General features: G+C 27.0%; 2 protein-coding genes across 3 annotated transcripts in view; one reads left to right on the top strand and one right to left on the bottom strand.

Annotated features, from left to right (window-relative positions):
- Positions 1 to 6,984: 6,984 nt before the first annotated feature.
- Positions 6,985 to 7,711, top strand: LOC112694455. The gene is made up of 2 exons (XM_025569918.1): positions 6,985 to 7,530; positions 7,604 to 7,711. Exons 1-2 carry the CDS (start codon positions 6,985 to 6,987, stop codon positions 7,709 to 7,711), a joined length of 654 nt encoding a protein of 217 aa, XP_025425703.1.
- Positions 7,712 to 8,780: 1,069 nt separating this feature from the next.
- LOC112694478 (RNA helicase aquarius) overlaps positions 8,781 to 18,210 on the bottom strand; it is a 19,401-nt gene continuing 9,971 nt past the window's right edge. Inside the window, exons 10-26 of one of the 2 annotated variants that reach the window (XM_025569945.1) lie at positions 15,247 to 15,460; positions 14,549 to 14,597; positions 13,867 to 13,964; positions 13,653 to 13,790; positions 13,294 to 13,511; positions 13,049 to 13,218; positions 12,700 to 12,825; positions 12,501 to 12,611; positions 12,125 to 12,415; positions 11,834 to 12,029; positions 11,651 to 11,775; positions 10,317 to 10,745; positions 10,076 to 10,247; positions 9,756 to 9,926; positions 9,486 to 9,683; positions 9,250 to 9,423; positions 8,781 to 9,175 (exon numbers count right to left, since the gene is read on the bottom strand). In XM_025569945.1, the coding sequence (XP_025425730.1) occupies positions 8,855 to 9,175; positions 9,250 to 9,423; positions 9,486 to 9,683; positions 9,756 to 9,926; positions 10,076 to 10,247; positions 10,317 to 10,745; positions 11,651 to 11,775; positions 11,834 to 12,029; positions 12,125 to 12,415; positions 12,501 to 12,611; positions 12,700 to 12,825; positions 13,049 to 13,218; positions 13,294 to 13,511; positions 13,653 to 13,790; positions 13,867 to 13,964; positions 14,549 to 14,597; positions 15,247 to 15,460 (3,201 nt within the window). In that variant the 3' untranslated portion in view covers positions 8,781 to 8,854. Of the gene's footprint in view, positions 9,176 to 9,240; positions 9,424 to 9,485; positions 9,684 to 9,755; positions 9,927 to 10,075; positions 10,248 to 10,316; positions 10,746 to 11,650; positions 11,776 to 11,833; positions 12,030 to 12,124; positions 12,416 to 12,500; positions 12,612 to 12,699; positions 12,826 to 13,048; positions 13,219 to 13,293; positions 13,512 to 13,652; positions 13,791 to 13,866; positions 13,965 to 14,548; positions 14,598 to 15,246; positions 15,461 to 18,210 lie in introns of both variants that reach the window. The other variant, XM_025569944.1, reaches the window with a different exon arrangement.

The following is an 18,210-nucleotide window of genomic DNA, read 5'->3' as shown; positions in this document are numbered from 1 at the left end:
TAATTTTACTTTATGAGATTTCATAATCGATAATTTATTTCCTTATCTTCTGTATAAATTATATTATATTATTAGTACTATAGGCAGGGGCGCAATTTCAATGAAAAATCTAGGGGTGGTGAAGCCATTCTATTTTTTTCATGTTCCTTAATGGTTATAGACACCCGCAACCCGTACAACTCAACAATTACTAAAATATTTGAATATTTCTAAATTTAAATTGTTCGCTTTGATTTTATATTTTTATTGTATATAATTATATTCTATATAATAAATATATATAATTATATTTAACAAATTATCCGTATATAAACACAAATGTTTCATCACATGATCACTTTTAGATTCTAAGTGAAACGAAGAATATTATAGTTTTATAATGATGTTTGTATTTTATTTTTTTAACACTTTTTCGCATAGAAATACTGATCCAAAAGTTTTTTTTAGGAACTTTTTATATTTTAAATTAGATTGTGATGGTACTTTAGATAGGTAATTATTTTAAAACCTTTATAGTTTTTCTAGGCGTTAGAAAAAAACTGTCCTCAAACGGTAAAAATACGCTATATATAAAACTTTCACTTTTAAAATTTTATTTATTAAGCCATAATTCCAAAATTAATATGGCTAGAAACTTGAAACTCTTACCCTGTAACCAGTGGCGTATCCAAGATTCATTTAACGGGGTTTTTTTTAAAATTTAATAGATACTTGTGTAGGGCAAATTATACTGTAAGTTTACAATTTGGTGAAATACCATAAAATACGGTCGATGGGGGGTGTTATGACACTGTAGGTTTAGCTAGGGGGGGCTTAGCCCTCCCCATATGCATTTTAGCCCCCCCCCCCCCCTGTCATAATTTTTAGTCTTGCTTACGGTAGCTACGTTTTTAATTTTAATTTGAAATATCGTTTTATTTTTTTATTAATATCTTGGAAAAATATCTATTTTTTTTGGTTATACGTATCATAGTAATATGAAGATTGTATGTAAGGTTTACTACATAAATATTACTTAGAAATTATGAAATAAATTAAACACAAAAATAGTCGTAAAAGACGTACGATTATTAATAACTTGTGATAACGATTAACGAGTAACGAAAAATTAATGAAACTGACTTAAAATCAGAAATTTTGGTTACAAAAAATTGTTATGACAATCAATTGGAAAAAATTAACAATCAGGAACATTTAAAGTAGCTAAAGAGTATCGCTGAAAAATTTGTTTTCCTAAATTTATACAAAATGCAATATTTAGCGCTTGTAGTTCCAATAAGTTCTGCATCTTGTGAAAAGACATTCTTAGTAATGCGTCGGATAAACACCTACATAAGGTAAACTATATTACCAAATCAATTTTCCAAATTAGCAATCAAAGCAATTGAAAAAGATTTGTCAAACATTCTAAACAAAGAAGACATTTTAAATAAATTTGCCAATACTGAGCGGAGGTTTAAGCTAAAATAGTTATAAAATTCCTTTAAGTTTTTAATTTTTAAGAAAATTTAACTTGTATCTAAAATAATACTTAATAAATATGTTAAAATGTTAATATTTACCTCAATATCAATTTTTTTTATTATCTGTCTTATACATTGTGTATTAATAAAATAATATTATAATTTAATAATGAATATTAAATGAGGGACGAGTTTGGGAGGGGGTTGTTGGGCAGAGCCTCACACATTTTTTACTTATTTTAAACATGTTAGGGCTGAAGTCCCTACTAACTTTAGAATCTAGTTACGCCTATGTATAACACCCAAATCTCCTCCCCTAAATACGCCCCTGCCTGAAGCAAAGATATTTTTTTTCGTATTTGATAAAATTTTCAAACAGCGATTTTGATTTAAATATAGAACTTTAAAAAAAACCTAATATTTTGAAAGTCTTTATGTAATAAAATTTTTATTTTTGGATATTAAGTAAAATTTTAATATCACCTTATTTATATATGAGTACTTATTTACCGATACTGAAAAATTTTAAAATTCGTTAGTCTGAAATTTATTTCATAAACGTTCAAATAAATTTTTATACCTGCAATTTTTACGGATTTTACTGTTTTTACATCAATTTTCAATATTAATTGTTTATTATGTTTTATTGTGTTTTATTTTGAAAATTAAATTTTTAAATTAAGTTTTTACATCAATTTTCAATATTAATTGTTTATTATGTTTTATTGTGTTTTATTTTGAAAATTAAAGGACAGTTATTAAATGTTGAGAAGTTCATAACTTATCGAGTTCCACCTAATCAAACATTGTAACAACGTAAGCTAAATTATTTTGTTACCTCTGAACTGAAATTATAGAAAGAAGTTGGAAAAACATACCTACTTATTAAATTTATTAATAACTAACACTACAAACGTTGTTTTGTCATATAAATTATTTCTAAAGAATATTTTGCTGGAAAAAAATAACTAATTTAATGTAAGTGTGTAAGGATGTGGTATATTAGTGGAAGAGGTATGGATGGCTGTGAACGGTGACGGTATATAAAAATGAAAAACATCAAACATTAATTTTTTTAATAATTTATTAAAATTGATCCTTTAAAATTATATTTATGTATCGCTAATTATGACAATATTAGTAAAAAACAATATCAATTCCTTAATGCAACAGAGTGTACAATATTTTTTGTTATCCCATCTTCCACCAACACAAACAAATTGGATGGTTGGAGAACACGCCACGTATAGTATCCGTGTGAAAAACATGATATGCTCAAATCTGAGCCACAGAGTCTAGGACATTTCGCCGCAACCGTTTCGCCGCGACCGCTCCACCGCCGGACTACTCACTGTCGACAGTGCCGCGAAAACCGGGTGTGCAGATTGTGCGCGCACACGGGCCCCAAGGCTTACATACATTTGAGGGACCCTCTAGTCCCAGCCTGAAATAAACTACACTTTATAAATACACAATTATTTAATAATAAAAAGAAAATTTTTTAAAATTCAGGTAGGGTTGTTATAACATTTTAGAATAATATAATATTTATTTAACAATGAGTCCATAATGTAATTGAATAGGCATACAACATACCTACCTAAACTACTTAAATCAATTTAGTACATAAATATGTAGTGAAGTATTATATACAACAGTTATAGGTATTTAGTTTGATATATATATATATATATACGTATATCATAGGCGTGCGCACGGGGTATGCAGGGTATGCCGCTGCATAGTCTGCGGCTTCATGCGAGGGGCCCATATTTATTATTAAGTTAAGAAACTTTAAATTTAATTACCGCCACAGGAAATTTAAATCAATTAAAGCTTGATAGTAATGATATTTCAATGTTGAAGGAAAAATTTAATTTGAATACTACATTTGAGTCTGAAATTAAGCTCATTACAAATATGTTTGATAGAACTTCTATTAGAGGGTCATCAACTAAAACAATTTTAGTATGGCTGAATTGGTTATCAGAAAACTGGCACTACTGTTATTTTTTTGACCAAACAATTATAATGTATTCGTAGTTAATTTTTCCCACTACTCAATATATAATTTACTATACAAACCTTTATTGTAATTATTTTGTATTGTCAATTATACTATGTTATATAATTATATTGGTTTATATTGGTTAATTTCAATAGTGTATTGGAGGGTATACGCCGTATACCCGGATCTCTATTTTTAGATTTATGCGTATACCTTTAAGAAAATTCGTCCATCACGAGCATACGCTAATTCCTACATAATGGGTAAACGCAATCTTTTAATTTTTCATCAGCATAAGGCATACATTATACAATAATAACAGTATAGAATTTATTATTATACGCTATAGCCATTATCCAAAAATGGCCTCATGCCCGCATAAACTTTTTGTGGACAACTTAATTCAACAGTTAAATAAACGATTTTTGAACCATAAAAATACAATATCTGACTTTTGTTTTCTAATTTCTTATGAAACTTATGATAACCAAGTAATCAAAGATTTAGTGAATGTTATTCAGATGATGTTGATCAAGAAGTTTTTGAAGTAAAATTAAAGCTTTGGCGTATACATTTTCAAAAATTAAGTGTACACGGTCTTGTAGAATCTAGATGTTCTTGATAAGTGCAATAAAGACTTCTTTCCAAATTTATTCAAATTGCTTCGTACTTTTGCAACACTTCATATTACATTGTGTGAACCAGAAAGAAGTTCTTCCACATTGAAAAGAATTATTACTAATCTTCGAAATTCTGTTGGCCATTTAAGGCTTAATGACTTTGTAGTACAGAATATTTATCGTGAAGTCGATGTTGAAATTGAACTTGAGGAGGTTATTAAAATATTAAAAAAACCAAACCGTCATATTGACTTTATTTTATAACTATACATACTATATTTATATTATTATTATATATATTTATATATATACCTTAGTTATTTTTCTTATTTCATATTTATTATATTATTATATTGTTATTGTATAACATAGTGGTAAGAGATCTTTCAGTGATGAGCAAAAAAAAAAAAAAAATGCATGTACTTATATTACAACGCCCCCTTTGAAATAATCATACGTACGCCACTGGTATATACCATGTACATAATTATTTATACGTGTATAAAAATATTTATAAATGATTTTTACGGATAATGTTTTATTATGCGTATTAATTTTAACACAAGTTACAGTGTATAACTGTTACTATTTGTATCCAGTCACCTGTATCTTTCTATGCAGAAGGATTGATTTTAATGTTTCAAGAAGTTAAAATGGAAATTATAAACGTTATTACCTAATCATTAAAGTAAGTACAGATTTTAATTTTATTATTTAATAAGGTTTTATAATGTATAGTAGATCATATTTATATTTTGTATTCAAAATTTAGATACTGACGATGCCAAAAACTCAAATAATATTAATAATTATTTGAACATTTTTTTGTATAATATATTATATAGAGATATATTTTATCATTATAAAAGTTAATTGATTGATTAACACAATTCACAAGCAGTAATCGAAGACAAACACTGGGTATCAAAAGAAATGCTTTATTTAGTAACCTGTATATTATCTTTATTTTGGCATAGATATATCATATATAAGTTTGTGTACTTGTTTAGTTATTTTTATTTTTGTAATTAATTAACAAAAAATAAAATAAAAATTTAAATATATAAATACTCAAGTCGCAATTGAATAGCGTTATACAGAAAGCAACCATCCCACTAATGTTCTATATGGATATAATTGATGTTTTAGAAAAACATCTTTTTTAAATTTGTTTACAGCTCATATGATTTAAAACCAAAATATCTTATTAATTGAATGTATTTATTATTTTAAAGACTTACTAATATATTCCTAATACAATCAATACTCACTATTATTTTAATATTTGTTGTTGGTTGTCTTGTGATAAATGTAAAAATGTGGTATGGTTGCTTTATGTCGGTTGGTTGTTTTATGATTAATGTAAAAATGTGGTATGGTTGGTTGTTTTCAATGCATGCTATAACATATTTTTTAATCTTTAATAAAATACACTTATGTGACTAACTTTGGTAGTTAACAATTTTATTCATCAAACATAATTTCTTAAACTTAAATAGTAACGTTTATCTCAGTCTTTGAGTTATTTCATTAAAAAACAATATGTGTAACAACAAAATTAATAAGAAGTCTTAAAACAAAAACAAATACAACAACCTTTTTTAGAATAATAATAATAATAATTATAAACTTAACAGCATTTAATTTATCTCAGTCTGAGTTATATCATTAAAAAACAATAGGTATGTGTAACAACAAAATTAAAAAAAAATCTATTAAAACAAAATCAAATAGGTACAACAACCTTTTTTAGTAACATAATAATAATTTTAAAATTAACAGCATTTAATATATCTCAGTCTTTGAGTTATAACAATTAAATAGTTAAACAGTGTAATTCAAAATTTTAAAAAAAGTGTATTATTAATCAATATTATTAGTTTCTATGTCAAAATCTAGATTCTCATTGAAACCATTAACATCTTCTACCAATGATACCATTTCCTGTAAAATGTGTATAAAATTCTTGAGCATCAGCAGGTATGAGATGCATTATTGACTTAATATCATCAAGCTTTGCTTGGTTGATCTCTTTCCCATTAGGCCATAGTTTAATTAGTAGGGTTTCAGATGGAAATAATATGTCATTTGATATTCTACCACGACCACGTTTTTCAATATTTATTTCTAAAAAGTTTTCATCCGATAAGGTTGTACTCATTAACAATGAAAATGGTTGATTATGGCATAATTTAATTCGTCTTGTTTGTAGCCAATTGATTTTGTCACCAGAGATAGATACCTTTCGATTGGTACACTTAAAATCTTACTTATAATTATTAAAATAACAAATAACGAATAAAATCGTCATAACAAAGAATAACATATTTAAATTTTAATATTTAAAACAATCCATTGATAATAAAATAATGATTAACATTTTTTACAGAAAACGACCAAGCCACTTGGATTGATATTATCTTATTATTATTATCAGTCATACCTCCATTACAAAACCATGTGTCATGGATGTATTATGCATTAATTTTTATCGATATAATCATTCAGTTAGTTTTTAAAACATTGATAGATAGCGATACACTTCAATGTTGGTTTGGTTGTATTTTGCAGAATACTTAAATTGAAATTCTCTATCTGGTTTTACTAAAACCTCGTTTTCATTAGATTGTGGGATGGTTGCTTTCTGCATAACGCTATACAATTTTATGACTTTGTATATAGTATGTAGCTGATGATGAATTTTTAATTCGAAACCGGTCGTACATTACAAATGTAATAATACTCCTTAGAACTGACAGATCCACGGCGGACCAGATATTCATAATTAGGTAACTGTATCAAAAATCTTGGGAGTTTGATAAAGAGATTCACACACTCTTCGTGGACTTTAAAAAAGCGTATGATAATATTCATAGAGAGTCTGTTGAATATTATGAAAGAATTTCATTTTCCACAAAAACTGGTCAATTTGGTATCTATCAGCGTTATGGAGATCTTGATAAGGGTTCAGATAGGAAATTTAGTAACTGATCCGACAACAGTGAACTTGAAGCTAAAACAAGGTGATTCGCTATCGCCGATTCTGTTCAACGTAGGTTTGGAAAAGGTCATTAGAGAAATGAAAATTAGTCCTAACGAGGGTATTAGACTACAAGACACGTCGATAGGCTTACTTGCTTATGCTGATGATATAGTATTGATGGAAGAGTCACAGGATAAATTGAAGTATTTATTCAGTAAACTGTATAAAGCAGCATCAAAAGTAGGACTATGTGTAAACGAAGGAAAAACGGAGTATATGTTTTTAAGTAGACGGAGAATACCTTTTTGTCAGTCCATTAAAATAGATCAATATGAATTTAAAAGAGTAGAACAATTCATATACCTAAGCTCTATTTTGTCTGAAAAAAATAATGTAGCAATCGAGGTAGCAGCAAGAATCCAAGCTGGGAATAAATGTTACTATGGACTGACTAAGGTACTATGCTCACGAGCAGTATCGCGAAGAATGAAAGAACAATTATATAAGTCCTTAATACGACCGGTTCTAGTGTATGGATCGGAAACATGGCCACTCAGAAAAATGGACGAGCATAGACTCATGGTCTTTGAAAGAAAAGTGTTGCGGAAAATATATGGCCCGGTCAAAGATGAAATAACTGGGGAATGGAGACGAAGAAAGAACTTAGAGCTGGAAACACTATTCAACACTTCAGATATATTGGAGGTCATCAGAAGCAGAAGACTACGGTGGGCTGGCCATGCTCGGAGGAGCCAAAATCCACTATTACATGCTATGATTGAACAAAACCCTGTTGGTAAAAGACCTCTGGGAAGACCAAGAATGCGATGGGAAGATAATATAAAGAAGGACGTTGAACATTTAGGAGGTGTTTCCAATTGGAGATATCTGGCATTGGATAGAGAAGGATGGAAGCTTGGTTGTGAGACGGGATGGTCTTAAAGGCCCAATAAACCCCAAAAAAAAAAAAATAAAAAAAATAATACTCCAGGCTAAAGCTCAAAGGCGGATTTTTGATTGAATTTGAGGAATGGCTTAAATTTTGCTATACATTATGAACCATGAGGTTTTTGTTCCCACACCCCCTCAGTTACAATAGTATATAGAAAACGCGCTAACTACTAAATTACTGACTACAAAACTAAATTTGTACTACTGCCTAGGAATGGACAAAATTGTTTGAACAACGATATACGATGTAACGATACATCGATTTTTAAAATATCGATGTGTTCGATGTATCAGTGAAAAACCATTGAAGTTTCAAAACATAGAAAAAAAATTTTTTTCCCCGATAGAGTTGCCATTTGTTGCACATCTTATGTACAACCGGTGTGCAGAATCCTATAGCATAGTAGTCGCATAGTTGTCACACTGATGGTTGAGAATAAGAGAGGGTTACTATACTAAGACTGAACTCATCGAGGTTTTCCAAACATTGCTCAAAATTATAAAGATCTTGTATGGTTGAGCGAAAGTTATAATGGCTGCAAAAAACGTTGATATCAAGGAAATTCATTTTCAGATTCAAAATAATTTTAAATAGTTTTACTTTTTTTTTCATTTGTTGATTAGACAGAATTCAGTACAAAAAATTATATAAAAATCTTCTACTAATGGTCAAAAATGAAGACAGTTATTTTCATTAAAATAAATCATAAATTAAGTTACAAAGGTAATACTTTTTATTTTCAGGAAAATGAAAATCAAAGGTATAGAATGTGCATTCAATTTATATACAAAAATTATTACAGATTAAAAATATAATAAAACCATAAAATTAATCTTCTTCCATTGCTTCACTTCCTTCTTTCAAATCATTCATTTTATTAGTTTCAGGCGCTGTCCTTAGGTTATCTACATCTATTTTTGGTAATTGTTCACTACGAGTTTCAACATTTTCTGGAGGTCCAATAATTTTCTCTTCAGCTTTTATTTCTATAGTTTTTTCATATTTTGCATTATTACTAACATCATCATCACTATCATTATTTTCAGAGTCCGATTCTGCTCCTGGATAATGATCAGACTTGGTAATTTTTTTTTCTACAAATGTTACAGCAGCTCCAGGTTTAATCCAGTCTTCTGTAGATTTTATTTCCTATATTACAAATAATAAATAAATATATACACATAGTTCAGATCAATCAAACAACAAAAACACACTTGATGTACTTGTTTTAGTTCCTGAACTCGTTGTAAATAATAATCAAATACATATTTTGCTATTTCAGGCATATCTTGCACTATAAAAACTTGACTTTGACGATCTATAGTACTATTGAGTAACCTATTTGTAGGGTAATAATCAGCTGGTAAAAGATGTAATTTTAGTGGCCGTTCTGTGAACTGAAAAATAATATTCCAGTTTTATAATTCATATAATCTATTTTAATAATTTAATGCCTTACAATTTTGAATGTTGGTGACAACTCAAAACAATTGTTAAAGAGTGATACATTAGCAAAAACATAGAGACCAAGTCTTGCTCTTGACATAGCAACAACTAAACGCCTAACATCTCTAAGATGACCAATAGTTTTTGTCCTCACTAATGACAATAATACATAATCATTTTGTTGACCTTGATACTTGTCTACAGTAGTCACCTAGAAATGTAATTACATTTTTTACTAATATATGTCATTAAAAAATTATATATTTTAGTTATTAATTATTACTTTGTAAGGCCATCCAATTAGTGGATTAGAACCACAGCGCATGTTTATTATTTCCCTGATCAAGTGTTTTTGTCCATTATATGTACTCAAAATAGTAATTTTATTAGCAGGGTAACCAATAAGTCGCATATACATGTAAACAGATACACAATATTCTGCTTCTGCAAGATTCTAAAATTCATACAAGGTTTAGTTAAATAAAATAAGATTATTTGTATATGTTACTATATTTTAATATTTATATGAATATTAATATTAATATTAATATGAATATTAATATTAGTCATAACTCATTGGTTTTTATTTTAAAGCAATTTAACCTGGATAAAATGAGGATTTGGTTCCGTTTCACCAACACCATTGAATAAGCCAACATCAATTAACTGATATTCATAAAAGAAACCTGCATTTGCTTTATGGTATTCTGTAGCAGTTAAAACATGTTCAAGATTTCCCAAGTTATTATAACGCCAGTTGTATAATTTACTCAAACTAAAATTAAATGTTATTAAATAATGAATAATTGTTTAAAAATATGTTTTAATATTTAAATGTAATTACCTGGGTCGTGAACGCCCTTGAGCATCTAAGTCAACAGTAGGAACCCCTAAATTGACCATGCGAGTAAATAAAGATTGTTCCATGTTGGAATACTTTTGGAAAGCCATATTTTTAATAACTGGAGGTAATTGATGATGGTCACCAATCATAATCCAACGTTTTAAACGGCTAAACCCATCATCAGAGTTTTGAAGTAATAATGGAATAAATGTTTCTATTTCAAGAATCTGAGCAGATTCTTCCATTAATATGTTGTCATACTTGAAACCTAGCTCAATAAGTTCCTTACGCTTCAATGCTGCATGAGTACAAGTCATGGCTATTATTTTTACTTCTTTTACCAATAAGTATCGAGAACGATCTAAACCGGTTCTAAGTAATTCAAAAGCTCGAAATTCATCTAATTGCTTGAATATTTTTTTGATATACCTATTTAAAAATAAATAATTTATAATTTTTGACTTTATTGTAACTACATTTTTTATTATTTTTATTTATAAAACTGAATGTGAATTAAGAATAACTTAATAATAATTTAATATAATGTATATGTACTAGTGATAGGGGATTCTTAGAAGTGAATCACACTTTTGAATTAATTTAAATCAGAATGAAAAAATCATGATTAGAATAAAAGATAGTGCCAGCATTGTGAAAAGATCAGAAATTGAATAAAATATTAATGATGAATCAATTTCCATGAAATATAATATCAACGATTTAATTAATAAAATTAGTCAATTCATATAAAAAATTGGATTAAGGATTCAAATTAATTTTTTAAAAAATCAAATCATGAAAATTAATTAAAAAAATTGTATAAAATAGATTGATTCAGAACACCCATCACCAGGACTAGGATTTGTATGCAACAGCACCTTTTTTTTTGCGACTTTAGATTATTGATTTTGTCAGTAATGTCCATGAATCACCTCATGATGAGATAAATGGTGGTGTTTTTAATTAGTATGTTTTTGCATATTTCGATTACAAGTAAGCGAAAAAAGAATGTTTTATAGTTTAGTTCCTAATTAATATTTATAATTTAATATTAATATTTTGTATTTATTTCTAGCCCTGCTGATTAAAGTATAAAACTAAGTTTTTTTGTCAAACATAAATTTTAATGTATTTATTAAATAAATGTTTGTATACCAACCATGTATTTCAATAAATAAATATTTTTTTTTATAATAATATTTTTGTGTTTATCTTATAAAAATTTAAATGCATATTTTACAATTTTTTATTACATACAAATCCTGCATACATAGCCTTGCCTATCACTTATTAAATAAATCTGTATAAAAATAATTATAAATTAACTTATATACCTGAAACAACCCCTAGCTATTTCCTTATCTTCTTCCAAATTTTGACATTTGAATAATGGTTGAGGAGCATCACTAAAGAAAAGACTAAATGGAAAGTTGTCTCTGACAATATTTATTGAAATTGCCTAAAATATTAAGTGTTAATTTTAATTTAATAAACATTAAAATTAATTTAAAACTTACACAATCTGAATTTTCTTCAAGATTTAAAATTGTTAAATATTTATTCCATTTAGGGAGCACATGGGACCAAAAAAAGTGCATAGCAGTTTCACATGTATATGACATATCACCTTTTACATCCATTAAGTCTTGTAAGCGCTGTACTTCGTTTAACAATTGGAGTCTTTTGGCTAAAACATAATTGACTCTTCCGTACCTATATAAAAAGAAAAATATTAAATTAATTGTATGAAATGTTTATTTAAGTGTTAAATTATAAGTAGAGCTAATATATAAAAATAAATAACAAACCGACTAAAATCCTTGTCAGTTTCCAGTGCTTCTTCACCATGACCAAGACGTAACAAATGTCTTTCATCAATATCTAACGCCATAATTTTTTCAAATAATTGATTCAATGCTTGATTAGAATGTGTAACTATTAAGGTTCTTTCATTCCTCCAATTATGATACAAATTTGAAATTATTTGTACAGCTACATCAGTTTTACCAGTACCCGGAGGACCAACAACTACAGTTAATCCAGGCTGCATACCAGAATATATTGCTTCAATTTGAGTAGGTGTAAAGCGTATCATATTTCTAAAAAAAAAAAATTGATTAAGTAAAACAATGTATTAAAACTAAACAAATTTAATATTTTATTATTTATTTTTACATAAATTACTTTTTAGGTTGATTAAATTTATATGGTCCTCTGTTGACAGCTTTTACAGATTGTACATTCACTTTTTTGAACTTTTTACCAAATGAATTGAAGGATTCTTGAAAATGAATACTAACAAAAATAAAAAAAATGTTATATGATAAAAAATAATCAAATATTAAAATAGATATATTTAGAATAAAAAAGGTTTTTAACTAACCGATAAGGTGGTAGGGTTTCACTATTCACCCTAAATGTAATTTCATCATTTGGAAAACTTTCCAACAAGTGGTCTACATCCAAGAATGTATCGTTAAAATTCATAACATTAATCCTATTTTGCATTCTAGTACATACAAATTAAAATAATTATATAATATAATATTAAATTGTAATTTTAGAATTATAATTCAGAAATTATTGATAAGATCCATAATGTATTAACTGGACATTTATAGTACACTTTCCCAAAAATCAAGGCACTTGTGTATAATATTTTCTTAGAGATACACAGAACTACCTTCATATTTTTTCTACAAAACCCACAAAAAATAATTTAATCAACATACTTATCATATCTAGCTGCAGATGGATCTCCATATCCTAAAATAATATCATGAATCCATTCAGGTACAACACATTCTGTATTCATCAAATGACGAATAGTTTCTAATACAGCTTTAAAATTATTTTCTTTTGGTTTTCTACGCATTAATACATTGAATGTTTCATAAACATCCTATAATAGAACCATTTGATAAATATGTATTTATATAATTTTAGATAAGATTGATAAATAAATATGAAAATATACAATTTTCCCAGCAGCAACATCATCAAGATCAGCACGATATTGATTACAGTCTAACCAAACACGATACGTCCGCTTTTGACCAGGTAAAACTGGTCTTGGATCAGGTCCTTCTTCAATCACACGACCCATATTATCCAACATACCTTCTATTTCACAACCTCTAACACAAACTAGAGATGTTTGTTGAAGGAATGGCTTATGATAATCAATTCTAGATCCTAGAATATATATTGAATATATTTTATGTTCAATATTTATTTACAAAATTATTGTAATTTATATTATATTATATATATTATATTATATTATTTTTGTATAATTAATTATACAAAAAAATTAAAGATCTATGCACTTTTTACCTATTGGTAGGATTGGTTGAACAGTCAATAAAAAACATACATCATGTTTACGTAAGTTTTCCCATTCTTCTTGTACGTCTTTCTTAAGATTTAAAGTAACTGAAACATCAGCTCGAACTCTGGAAGGTTGTAAATCACCTAAATAAAAAAAATATTTATGCAAATTAAACAATACATTTTATGGAAATATGATAAAATATTATATTTAATTTACCAAGATTCGGTTTTGCAACTTCGACAACTAGAAAATTATCAATAGGTAATGCCATTTTTGAATAACCACTGAAGTAAATACTTCCATCTTCAGATTTACTGAAATAAATTTATAAAACTGATCACTATTTATACTATTATAGTGTAAACAATCATTATTGAAATTTAGGATGTGGATTAGGTTCATAGTTATTTTCAATTTTTTAATGAAATGTAAAGAATGACTAGGAAAATGTTTGTATATTTTATAATACATTATCTAATTTATTATAAATTGAATTGTAAATATAACATTTCTAATTATTTTATTTAGCATAAATAATAATATAATTGATTTCAGAATGAAATATTTTAGAAATAATTTGAAAGTTTAATATTGTTACATTAAAGATGAGATTTTATATTGAAGTATAAACTCTATAAGTATATACAATTCAGTAATTACTTTGTCAGAATTATACTTCTGTAATATTTGTTTTATATACTTATTTTATAGTTTATATACTTCCATTTTTATCTTGGTCCTTCATATTATTAAAAGACCTTTTAGATAAGCGAGCTGGAGATTCAAAGTCAAGGATGGGTGAAACAATGAAACACTCCATCAATAAGTACAATAAGTACAATTTAATTATACAAACATGCGTATAATATAAATAAATATACAATTATTTTAGACTTACCATGGGTTCATCCGAGTAATAGAATCTTCTATATCTTGTCTAATCTCATCTATAAAATAAATACATTTTTATGATTATAATATGTTATAATATTAGTAATTACTTAATGTATTTAATATAAATATATATTTGAGTTAAGTAGTATAGCATTTCTTCTTAAAAATTCAAAAATAAAATATTCATTAAATCAAATTTATCAACTGGTAACTCTAATTGTGTATTGGAAATTACATGAAATCAATAATTTAACTTCATATATAAGTCAATATTCTATACATACAGCCAAAAATTATTTTAAAAATTAATGCTTACTATGTAAGTTTCTAATTTTAGATAATAAGATTTGATAAAGCAATGAACTTTATTTTTAAAATTGTATAAATCATATCTAAAAACAATATTAAAGCTTGTATAATAGATATTTTATTTCAAGTAGTACAATAAAAACTTGATTACTATAGGCATATTAACTGACAGTAGTAATACAGATTTGTGCATTAGGATAGTATTTTTAAATACTAGTATTAAGAACATGATTTTATACAATACCGGGATACACACATCAAGAAAATAGCAGTTAGGTTGTATTTAACCGCATTACTTTTCAGTGACTACTGTTAATCAAAGCACCACACTATATTCTACATAAATGTTATCTTTATCAATTGTCATTAAACAAATAAAATAAAACTACTTACATGTAGATTCTAATCTGAATAGTTGAAAATTACGTAACAAGTAATCATGCAGAGTTAAAAATTGTAAATTCAATTTTGGTAAAGCTAAGCAATTGTTCCCATTATAATATTCAGTAGGCACTACAGCTTCATTCCAAATAATATCTTCAGTTGGATACAGAGGCATTCCGTTTAGGACTTTTAATTGAGACTCTCTAACTTCATGGCGTGATACCTAAAAAAAGCATTTAAAATTACAATTAGTTGTAGATTTTAGGGAGGAAAATTTTAATATTTTTATTTTTCTGTTAATTTATTCTAGAGAAGTAAATCTTCACTAAATATTTCATTACACAATTATTTAGATAACAATTTTGATTAATATTGAACTGATTAATTTTATTTTACAAGGGTCTGGTGTATAATTTATTGTTATAATTGCAATATTCTCAATGTTAGTACAATATTCTATAATGGTATATCTTAAATGTATCATTTGTATCTGATATATCAATGATGAAAAAATAAAATAGTATAAATACCATTATGTAATTTTTAATAAATTGAAAATAAATAATGTATTTTATTTGTACTACAATTATTTGTACTTCAAAAATATAAATAAAAATAAAATGTATCAAGTATAATCAAAGACATTGGTATTACCTGCAGCCATAAGTTAGCAGGAGAATTGAATATATAATTTTTAGTTGAAAAAAGAGGATAAAAAGGTTTTGATCTCTGGTATTAAGACTATTAATTTTAAAACATATTGAAGAAAGAATTTCAAGACAGTCAATTGAAACTAAAATTAACTTTTGCAGATATTTAGAGAATTAAAGAGATCGATGGTCAGTGAGTAGAGAAATATAAAGAAAATTTAAAACATTATTATAGATGCCATGGAGAGGTCTGCTAGTATCAAATTTAAAAGCAATACATTGTGAAAAGTTATTTTGAATAGAATCAAGCATAAGATTTTATTTTGATGTATTATTTATCCAGATGAAGAGGCAGTACTCAAAATTAGAATGGACAAGAGAGTAGTAGAGGATTTTTAAAGGAACAGGATCTGAGAATGAGCTACAAGGTTTTTTTTTTATTACCCTAAGTGAAGAAAAGCCTTAATCTTGATTATTTCATTCAATATTGAAAGAAAAGTTTAATTTAGAATCAAGAATTATACCCAAATCTTTTAATTGATTAACATGATCAATATTAGATACAAAAATTGTGTATTGAAAATTAATTGGGTTTTTTATAAGGTAAAATTTGTAAAGATTTAATAATAGATCATTTTCATTACACAAAAAAGTAAATTATTATAATTATTATTATGTAATTATTATCCAATTGTATATTAATGACATCTTGCTCAGATTTAACGATTTTTACTAATTTGGCGTCGTCTACAATATTGGAATTTATGATAACATTAGTTAGATTATTTATAAATATATTAAAAAGAAGTGTTAATAGGTGGTTACCTTGAGAAACATCCGAAAGAACACTGCACTGTACAGAGGTAAAATTTATATACTTAACAATTTGGTGATGCCCTGATAAGAATAATTGAAACCAATTTAATAGAGCACCAGAAAAACCAAATATTTGTAGTTTTTTAATAAAGATTACATAATTAACTTAGTCAAATGCCTTAGCAAAATTAGTATAGATAATATCAGCATTTGCTTCAAAAGATTCAAGGATAATATTCTTCACAGCTAAATTATTAAGGTTCTCACAAACTGCCGTGGTGGCGGTGGCGTTGGCGATTTTTATCCAGTACAAACATAATATACTTATAAATTACATACAATAATTGTATAGTTAATTAATTAATAAATGAATTCCTATTTAATACAATATATTATTTGATAAATTAACGATTTATCTATATAGTACGTTAGTACTATATTAAGTACTTATACTATTATACATATTATATATTGCATTGATTATTTTTATATGATTTATTATATATTTATATTTTTATATTTCAATTAAATTAAATAATATATTAAACTATAAACTGAATAGTTTCTAGGAAATAATCGAAGTCTAGACTAATATACACCATATATATTAGGTAGTATAGGTACTATTAGCGTCTATTTGATAAGTCAATTGAAAATACCGCTTCGCGGTGGCGGTGAAATCGAGCATGCTGCAGTTTTTATTTTTTATTTTTTATTGCACGGCGATATTTCACCGCGGTCGAATTACCGCTGCAGTGTGCGGACCAGAAGCGGATCCAGGGGGTCGTAGGAGCGACCCCCCCCCAGTTGATACCCCCCGTATCAAAATGTGTTAATTTAATTTGATGTATTATTAAACTGCATTATCTTGCGTAATAACATTCTAATGTATTGTTATTAACACAAATTTTTATAACATAAATTAATGAATAGTCAATAAGAAAAATATTATTGTGACCGTATGATCGACGACAACCGTCAGCCGGTCAGCCCCAGCTAACTCATAGAATCAGGGCCGTGGAGACCGAGCAAGGGCCCAAGGGAAAAATTAATCTAGAAGCTTCTCGCACGAGGTATTAAACTTGCCACTGACATCCAGTGACTTCTTTTAAAATGTGTATACTAAAGACAGGGGTGGATAGGTAGTTTTTTTGTTACAGGGAAATATTTTAATGGGGCCACCAAAATGAAAAAAAAATTTGATGGCTTCGCTCGCATTACCTACACATTCAATATAATAAGATTTAAAAATAGAACATTAAAACAAGATATTGCAGAATCTAATACAAGTCATAATTTATTAATATTTTATTTTTATACAAGAAAAGATTTTTTAACACTTTACTTTTGGTAGACATGTTGTCAATTATTTCATCAGCGTCAACTCCATTTAACAATCCTTTCTCAATACTCATGAGCATAAAACTTTCCAAACGGTCTTGTGACAATTTACTTCTTAAATATGATTTGACGCATTTTAGTTTAGAAAAACCTCGCTCGCAACTGA

This window comes from Sipha flava, unplaced genomic scaffold, assembly GCF_003268045.1.
Source record: "Sipha flava isolate LNK unplaced genomic scaffold, YSA_version1 130_pilon_pilon, whole genome shotgun sequence".
Classification (NCBI taxonomy): domain Eukaryota; kingdom Metazoa; phylum Arthropoda; class Insecta; order Hemiptera; family Aphididae; genus Sipha; species Sipha flava.
This window is presented reverse-complemented; position numbering and strand designations above follow the sequence as displayed.

Excerpts from the sequence above, each read along its gene's own strand:
- LOC112694455 (XM_025569918.1), top strand. The coding sequence starts at position 6,985 with ATGAAAGAATTTCATTTTCCACAAAAACTGGTCAATTTGGTATCTATC. Across the intron at positions 7,531-7,603 it reads GTTACTATGGACTGACTAAG|TGTATGGATCGGAAACATGG; the intron begins GTACTATGCTCA and ends GACCGGTTCTAG.